Genomic DNA, 9,168 nt, shown 5'->3' on the forward strand with positions numbered 1-9,168 from the left:
ATGAAGGGAAGTACAGTGTGTGTCAAGAACTAGCTGTCCTAGACTATATGAAGGGGAGTACAGTGTGTGTCAAGAACTAGCTGCCCTAGACTATATGAAGGGGAGTACAGTGTGTATCAAGAACCAGCTGCCCTAGACTATATGAAAGGAAATACAGAGTGTGTCAAAAACTAGGTACATGATGTTAAACATCCCCATCACATAGGATGGTTAGTCATACAGGGCCAGGTGATCATTAGTCTGCACTGACAAACCTTAGGGGCATGTTGACCAATCCACACACTAGAAAATGAAGGGACGAAGACGTTTCGGTCTATCTTGGACCATTCCTAAGTCGATTGGGTCTAGCATTCTCAAGTCGATTCACAATCGACTTGAGAATGGTCCAGAATGGATCGAAACATCGTCGTCCCTTCACCTTCTAGTGTGTGGTCTGGTCAACATACTTCAGCCACGTTATTGTGACTCATCGCCTGCCTTAGGTGAATTATGAGGACACATCAAGAACACAAAAGTGTATAAGGTAACAGTGACATGACGTTTTTTCCTACCTGACAAATTCTACGGGGTTTATGAGCCCAATTATAACCATTTTATGGAAACTTTGGCTGTCAGCCCACCATGCTATTGTGGAGTAATTGTGACTGTTTGAAAGCAGATGCCAGGAACATTCTTTGAGGTGCATATCAAGTCTTGTGTAGTGAAAATTTTTTGTTGTTAACGATGATGAGAAGAGAAAGAGGAGAAGGAGAAAGGAATAGGGAAAGAGAAATGAGATTTATATTGGAAACAGAAAGAGGTATATATATATATATATATATATATATATATATATATATATATATATATATATATATATATATATATATATATATATATATATATAGAGAGAGAGAGAGAGAGAGAGAGAGAGACAGAGAGAGAGAGAGAGAGAGAGAGAGAGAGAGAGAGAGAGAGAGAGAGAGAGAGAGAGAGAGAGAGAGAGAGAGAGAGAGAGAGAGAGAGAGAGAGAGAGAAAGAGACGACAGAGAGAGAGAGAGAGAGAGAGAGAGAGAGAGAGAGAGAGAGAGAGAGAGAGAGAGAGAGAGAGAGAGAGAGAGAGAGAGAGAGAGACATACAGAGAGACAGACAGAGAGACAGAGAGAGACAGAGAGAGACAGACAGACAGACAGAGACAGACAGACAGACAGACCCTACAGGCAGAAAATAAAACCCAGACAGAAACACCTCACTGCCAGTCAAGTTGGGACACATGCTTCACTGAATGAGAAAAAATTCCCTTTACACAGTCCTCACCCTAAAATTAACGCAATCCGACTAATGGCTTCCCACTGCCTTTTTAAGAGAGAGCAAACCTGCGTCTTCCATTATTGTTAGACTTTTAAAAGAAAAAAATCAAACTAAAAAAGCATTCCATGGTGAACTAACGTATTAAAACAACGTGGCCACTGAACATTTAGGTCATCAGCAGCTAAAAAAAATACGAAAAAAACATTATCCAGTCTCGTCCGAGTATTTAAATTTAGTTTTTGAAGCTACATTTAATCGCTATTACGTAAAATCCGTTTTTGGGATTTTTTTTAGTATTGAAAGTCCTTTTTTTGGGACTTTGCACACATATTTTCCACAATTTAAAGAAACAATTAACGATATCAAAGATACAAGTGTTATCATAATCGGATTAAATGAAACAGGTATATAAACTAAAATCAAATTACATGAACAAATAACAAATTATTGGAAATGCAAATATGCCAGTAGAAGGCATAGATAAAATTGAGTTTATAATTGTTGTAGACCATTGCCGAGATTACATGGCAGGTTTATATGGAGGACTAACCGGTTTTCAGATACATTAACCGGTTGTCAAATACTCATGACCCCAATATGAGGGGGAATACAGTGCCTCACGGAAGTAAACTTTTAGCTATACTCTCCCTATTTCTCTCGCCCAGCCGGATGGAACAGATTATGTATCCTTCAGTAAACTACTGTCTAATGACATTACAAGACAACTGGTACAATGAAACGTAAGGATACCTATCAATAATGGTTAAGGGGGTCCAAATTGGTCTTTGGAACATACGACAATTAAGGGGAAACTACAAAAGGCCTATTGGCCAATATAAAAGATTAAGATGAAACTGCAGAATGGCTATATGACCATTAAAAGTGAGATTCAGGAAGCTCCATCCCTAACGACTAATACATGTTAGTTCCTAGATGCCTGAATGGGATATCTGTGAATTTTTCGTCTTATAAAGATCAATTTTTAATTTATTTAATAAAAACGGATCCAAATTGTACAAATCATTAGTAATATCATAATATTGTTTTGTTTTGTAATTTGTATTAAAGCAGATTTGGTAATGTTTCTATTAAAAATACAACTTTATATATATATATATATATATATATATATATATATATATATATATATATATATATATATATATATATATATATATATATATCAAAGCTGACGTTCCATGAAGCTATCGTGGTTGGAGCAGCCAGCTATCGCAGACCTGTTTGTTCACGCAACACTACCGTAGGTCAGGGACACACTCATTCATCAACTTTGATTGAATAATCAGTGAAAACCAATTGGAATGTTTTTTTTTCCCGTCATGGCTTAAACAAATGAATGTTTTTGTGTACTTGGGTATTGGCTAGGCTTCGGCCAATATTTGGATAAAGAGATGATTTTGTATCGAGTTGAAAAATATATATAATTGCATAAGTTCTGAATAATAATCACCTGTTTGTCGCATTAAAACCTGATAAACAGTGAAGGAAAGTTTATATAGATCTATGCATATTTATTCATCCTATAGATTTATTGGATACGAGAGAAAATCAACATTTTTTTCTGTCTAGCAGCTATGTATAATTCCCCTCCCTCATTCCTAAAACCAGATACAAACATGTATATAAAAAGAACAATTTAAATTTTAATAATTTTCAAATTCATTATTTTTTATATGAATTATCTATGAATATAGCTGGTAGAGAAACGGGCCAACAAACACTCATTCAGATTTATACACAATTCACTCTCTTGAGCTGTTAATTGTTCGTTATTTATCTTTGGTGTTTTATTGAAAAGCAAATCTGCAGATTTTGCTATCCTTTGCTGTTGTTTGTGAGGCTTTGTTAGCATTTCTTTGTTTTATGTGAGACCTTGTTTGTAGTCCATGGAGGACAGGAGGAAATGTATATATATGCTGGTTAGCATTGTAAATATGTGGCCACGTCTGTAGTCGAAAATAATAATAATAAAGAAAAAAGTTCTTCTCCTTACTACCATTACCCCAGTTACATCAACTACCTGTCTAATGGCTGGACTAGTAGTTGAAGTTCAATCCCTACAAGTACACTTATCTGAGTAGGAACTGTTAAGTAGACAGTGGACTGGTAGCAGCTTGCTACTCTCCATAGCTTTCAGAGTCATGTTAGACTGAAGATCACTACAGCTTCTGAACCCCTCCAAGACTTTGATCACCACAGCTTCTGAACCCCTCCAAGACTTTGATCACCACAGCTTCTGAACCCCTCCAAGACTTTGATCACCACAGCTTCTGAACCCCTCCAAGACTTTGATCACCACAGCTTCTGAACCCCTCCAAGACTTTGATCACCACAGCTTCTGAACCCCTCCAAGACTTTGATCACCACAGCTCCAGATTACCTCCAAGACTTTGATCACCACAGCTTCTGAACCCCTCCAAGACTTTGATCACCACAGCTCCAGATTACCTCCAAGACTTTATCCTCTCATTATTGAAATACAAAATCTTACTATCAATCTTGTAGGGTAAATGTTCTTCCATACACTTGATTCAGTCACCATTGATCCACTCGTCACTGATTACGTCCCATTGGACATGTTTATATATGTAAAACTTGAATGGGCTTCAAGACTTGAATTTCCAGTTTAAATCTGGGCGAACAGGTCAATATCAGAGCATCGTTTCAACACCATTAAGGATTATTGTAGCCTTTAATTCGTTCCTTTGTTAATATCTCATTCAAGCTAGCCCCTACTGAGTCTCATTCAATCTACTCCTCTGTTGTGTCTCAGTGAAGTCATCCCTCTGTAGTCTGGTATTGAAGCCATTCCTACTTTCTCATTGAAGCCACTCCTGTGCTATCTATCACTGAAGTCACTCCCTCCTTGAAGAATTATATCTCTCATTCAAGCCTTCAAACTTTGTATCTCCCATTCAAGCCTCTGAGGTATTATCTCTCCCATTCAACCCTCCGAAGTAGTCTCTGTCATTAAAGCCACTTAAGCTTTGAATCGTATTCAAGCCACCCAAGAAATGTGTATCTTATTTGAGTCAACCAAGTATTTGAGTCTTTTATCCAAAAAAAAAAAGGTATTGCTTCTCATTCAGTCCACCGAAGCATTGCTTTCTCAGTCAAGTCACTCATCTGTTGCTTCTCTCATTCAAGCCACTTCTTGGATTCTATCTCATTTCATCTGTTATCCCCATTCCAAGCCACGTCCCACTACCTATCACTGACGTACCCAAACTATTTTTTGTTTCAACTCAGAAACTAATTCTCTTAAACAAACAAAACTGGTATTTTAAATATATATTTTTTTCATTACTCAACAGACTTTCATGCAGGAAACACAGGGAAACCTCCATAAAATTTGCATAACTCTGATTCTCTCCCAATTTGTTTAATGTTCACGCTATCATTTGGTCTCCAGTAACCATCATTTTAATTGAGAAAAAATCAATAATTTTATTTTCGTCATTCAGATAGAGTTAAAGTTTCTTTAAATCATTTTTATATGTTTTATGATATATGTGTAACAGCTGCACACAACGAGCTAGCGTGTTTTTTCTGCTTCGAAGTTCTTTGACTCTTCTTAGATTTTCCATCAGATAAAAATTTATATTTATATGTATAGAAATTTGAACTATGCGCGGGTAAACGGCGGGGGTAACGAAGAACACTAGCCAACTCACTCCCGATTTCATGAAAATCAATCAGGAAGTCTTGAGTTACAGGGTTTATTTCTCAAAGCATTTAACCTAGGCCTACCGTGAACAGCCTATGTCCGTCCCGTACCTAACACCGTATCCCATGCAAATTTTGATGAGATTAGCCCTATGTGTTTGGCCTCCAACTACGGACAGACAGGCAGTCTTAGGGTCTGCTAGGGTTGTACCCGGCGTTGCCCGGGTCTGTCAGTCTCCCATCTATCCATATAACTATCTATTCATGTCTTCATCTGTCCATCTATCCACTCATCTTTCTATCTATCATCTATCCTATCCATCCAATAACTTTCTTATTGTGCGATAAGTTTCTAGGTTCGTTTAATTACGATAAGTGTGTAAGTTCATTTACTTACGATACATTTTTAAGTTCTTTTACTGTACGATAAGTTCCAAAGTTATTGTGCTGAACACTAAATTTCTAAGTTCTTTTACTTTATGATAAATTTCTAAGTTCGTCTGCTGACCCATACTCCACTCTGGAACTGATCAGTTACCCATTGATCTTCCTCGCCTCTCCATTGTAAACGCTAGGGATGAAAAACAAATAAAATTGTATTGTTTAAATAAAAAATTATAATAGGCTAATAATGTTATTCATAGACGCATCCATATGAGTGTTCTAGGAGCTCTATTTTTTAGATTCTATTAATTAGAGTGATTATGTAGAGGCACTTATATCCGGGAATTTCGTTTGAAACGTTGTGTAGGGCCTATGTGGTAATTATGTGCTAAACATCATAGGTTAGTTGATCAGTGAACACTTTGATTAGCAAGTGAATTAATGTGTGTGTGTGTATGTCTCTCTCTCGGTATTTCCTTATCTATCGGGTCCCACTTCTCTCTCATGTCCTTCTGTCTACCTTTGGCTACTGCCTTCTCTACTTTTTTTTCGAAAACCGGCTTTTTTCTAATTCCAGTTTTTATAAAAATAATTGTGTTTATGTCTGATTTTCTATTATTTTTGACCATTTTGTTACATTTCAGGATTCTTTTCATCATTCATAACATTTTTCCTTTAAAACATAATTCGTATTGTTGTTGAAACATTGTGAATAGACTACGCATACACACGCATGCGTACGCCCTCCAGAATACATACATATATACATAGCCGAGACTTCACGTGATACGTGACTTCCCTGCCCGAGAGACACTGCATATGTGAGCATATACATGACTGAACTACCCCAGACCACCTGTACTTCACCATTTTTTCCCCGCCTCTGGATCAATCTCCCTATGATGTCTGGGGTGTTGTCACCCCACACGACGGGACAATGCGCCCGTCCCCACCCCCGCTAAAACCTCCTCTCCTCTACCACCAGCTCTATAGAACCCCCTTGTAAACCCTTTTGTTCCTGCTTCCTCATTACATGAAGTAGTACAAAGCCGAGGAAACACAGCAACCCCGCTGCAGGCGTATCTCCCGGGCCCTCAGATAGGTGGTGTTCCCCTCCCTGTTTCCCCTTGGATTGGTACGGACCCTTCCCCTCTCTGTCACTCCAAACTCTTGATATGTCCCCTCGGCTGGCTCATTTTTCCCTGGCTGATTACTAGGCTGGTAATATTGTATGCAAAAACCACTGTTGCACCCCACTAAAGTGGTAACAGATTGCATACAGTAATGGCAATCTCTCTTCATGTTATTTCACTAAGTTAATCCTTCAATTTGGTTTACTGTTTCAATCTATATTTGCAACAGGCGAATTTCGTTTCGCTTTCTGGAATCATTCAGTCATAAAACTGGACCAAAAAAACTATCCCGGGCTTACTGAGGTTTTCAATTAGAGCCAAACACACACCGAAACTACGACGTTGGTACAACGTTCGAACCAGTTTTAACACTTCCTAACCAGTTATAACAACCAATATAGCATGTTGTAACAACGTTCTAATACGTCATAAACACGTTAAGCCAAGATGTAACAACTTTATTACAAGTTGTAACAAGCGGAAAATAGAGACAGTTTCGGTTTGTGTTTCCAGGGTTATCACAACTATTTTAACAAATCACTCTGATAAGGTCAAAGAGCACCTTTGCAGGTCATTCCATGATGATACAGAGTTGTGGAAAGAATGAAAATACGGAGTGATATCCCACAGGTACAGGCGATGAGTCACAATAACGTGGCTGATGTTGACCAGACCACACACTAGAAAGTGAAAGGACGACGTTTCGGTCCGTCCTAGACCATTCTCAAATCGATTGTGGGCCATTCTCACAATCGACTTGAGAATGGTCCAGGACGGACCGAAACGTCGTCGTCCCTTCAATTTATAGTGTGTGGTCTGGTCAACATACCTTGAGGCACCCTGGCCGTACCAGTGTACCACCCTGGCCGTACCACAGTGTACCACCTTGGCAGTACCACAGTGTACCACCCTGGCAGTACCACAGTGTACCACCCTGGCTGTACCACAGTGTACCACCCTGGCAGTACCACAGTGTACCACCCTGGCCGTACCACAGTGTACCACCCTGGCAGTACCACAGTGTACCACCCTGGCAGTACCACAGTGTACCACCCTGGCCGTACCACAGTGTACCACCCAGGCAGTACCACAGTGTACCACCCTGGCCGTACCACAGTGTACCACCCTGGCAGTACCACAGTGTACCACCCTGGCTGTACCACAGTCTACCACCCTGGCAGTACCAAAGTGTACCACCCTGGCAGTACCACAGTGTACCACCCTGGTCGTACCACAGTGTACCACCCTGGCAGTACCACAGTGTACCACCCTGGCCGTACCAGTGTACCACCTTGGCAGTACCACAGTGTACCACCCTGGCAGTACCAAAGTGTACCACCCTGGCAGTACCACAGTGTACCACCCTGGCCGTACCACAGTGTACCACCTTGGCAGTACCACAGTGTACCACCCCGGCAGTACCACAGTGTACCACCCTGGCTGTACCACAGTCTACCACCCTGGCAGTACCAAAGTGTACCACCCTGGCAGTACCACAGTGTACCACCCTGGTCGTACCACAGTCTACCACCCTGGCAGTACCACAGTCTACCACCCTGGCAGTACCACAGTCTACCACCCTGGCTGTACCACAGTGTACCACCCTGGCTATAAACACAGAAGACACAGCAGGTGGGCCGGGCCGCAGATAAAGCACCTGACTCAAGTTGCTGTAGACTATTGGACCACAACGAAGCCCACTACACCTCAGGCCACTACCGGCCATAGAACAACCCGGCCTCTCCTCTAGTACCTCTCCTTTTGGTACGTTTGTGGTACCAAAGGTACAAAATACTTTTAAAAGTAGAGGATCAGAAATTTTCACGTTTTCTATGGATCAGAAGGTTAGGTTAGGTTAGGGGGGGGTTGCTTGGGGTTCGTGCGGTTCTGGTTAGGTTAGGTTAGGTTAGGTTAGGGGGGGTTGCTTGGGGTTCGTGCGGTTCTGGTTAGGCTTGGTCTCTGTATTTGGTTCGTTGTAACTAAGCAAAAGAACCGGTTGCATAGAAACGGTGTTATTAATGGAACTTTTGTTCTTAATTTGCCTTAGGGAGCCGGTCGGCCGAGCGGACAGCACGCTGGACTTGTGATCCTGTGGTCCTGGGTTCGATCCCAGGCGCCGGCGAGAAACAATGGGCAGAGTTTATTTCACCTTATGCCCCTGTTACCTAGCAGTAAAATAGGTACCTGGGTGTTAGTCAGCTGTCACTGACTGCTTCCTGGGGTTGGAGGCCTGGTCGAGGACCGGGCCGCGGGGACACTAAAGCCCCGAAATCATCTCAAGATAACCTCAAGATAACCTTCCCACAAGGTCGGTTAAGCTACGAGGTTAGGTTATACGAACTATAATTCATAACCCCTAGAGGAAAAGAGAAACAGCGGGGGATATGATCACTACATAGAAAATACTAAGAACAGCCAAAATGGACAGGTACAGCATCTTTAAAGTGAGAGAGGGGAGGGAGGAAATTATCAGGAGAAAGCGCTAATTAAGCCAATACGACTATATAGCACTTGGAAGGGATCAGGATAAGGATTTGGGATGGGACGGGGGGGAAAGGAATGGTTTCCAACTACTTGGATGGTCGGGGATTGAGCGCCGACCTGCATGAAAGGAGACCGTCGCTCTACCGTCCACCCCAAGTGGTTGATAAACTGAGAGAACATATTAAAAAGA

General features: G+C 41.1%; 1 protein-coding gene across 1 annotated transcript in view; it reads left to right on the forward strand.

Moving 5' to 3' along the window:
- The window catches only part of LOC138358712 (platelet glycoprotein Ib alpha chain-like), a 116,319-nt gene extending 108,173 nt beyond the window's left edge, over positions 1 to 8,146 (forward strand). Inside the window, exon 2 of the mRNA XM_069316873.1 lies at positions 7,576 to 8,146. Coding sequence (XP_069172974.1) covers positions 7,576 to 8,146 — 571 coding nt within the window. The remainder of the gene's footprint in view (positions 1 to 7,575) is intronic.
- The last annotated feature ends 1,022 nt before the right edge of the window (positions 8,147 to 9,168 follow it).

This window comes from Procambarus clarkii, chromosome 85 (genome assembly GCF_040958095.1).
Source record: "Procambarus clarkii isolate CNS0578487 chromosome 85, FALCON_Pclarkii_2.0, whole genome shotgun sequence".
NCBI classification, from domain to species: Eukaryota; Metazoa; Arthropoda; class Malacostraca; order Decapoda; family Cambaridae; genus Procambarus; species Procambarus clarkii.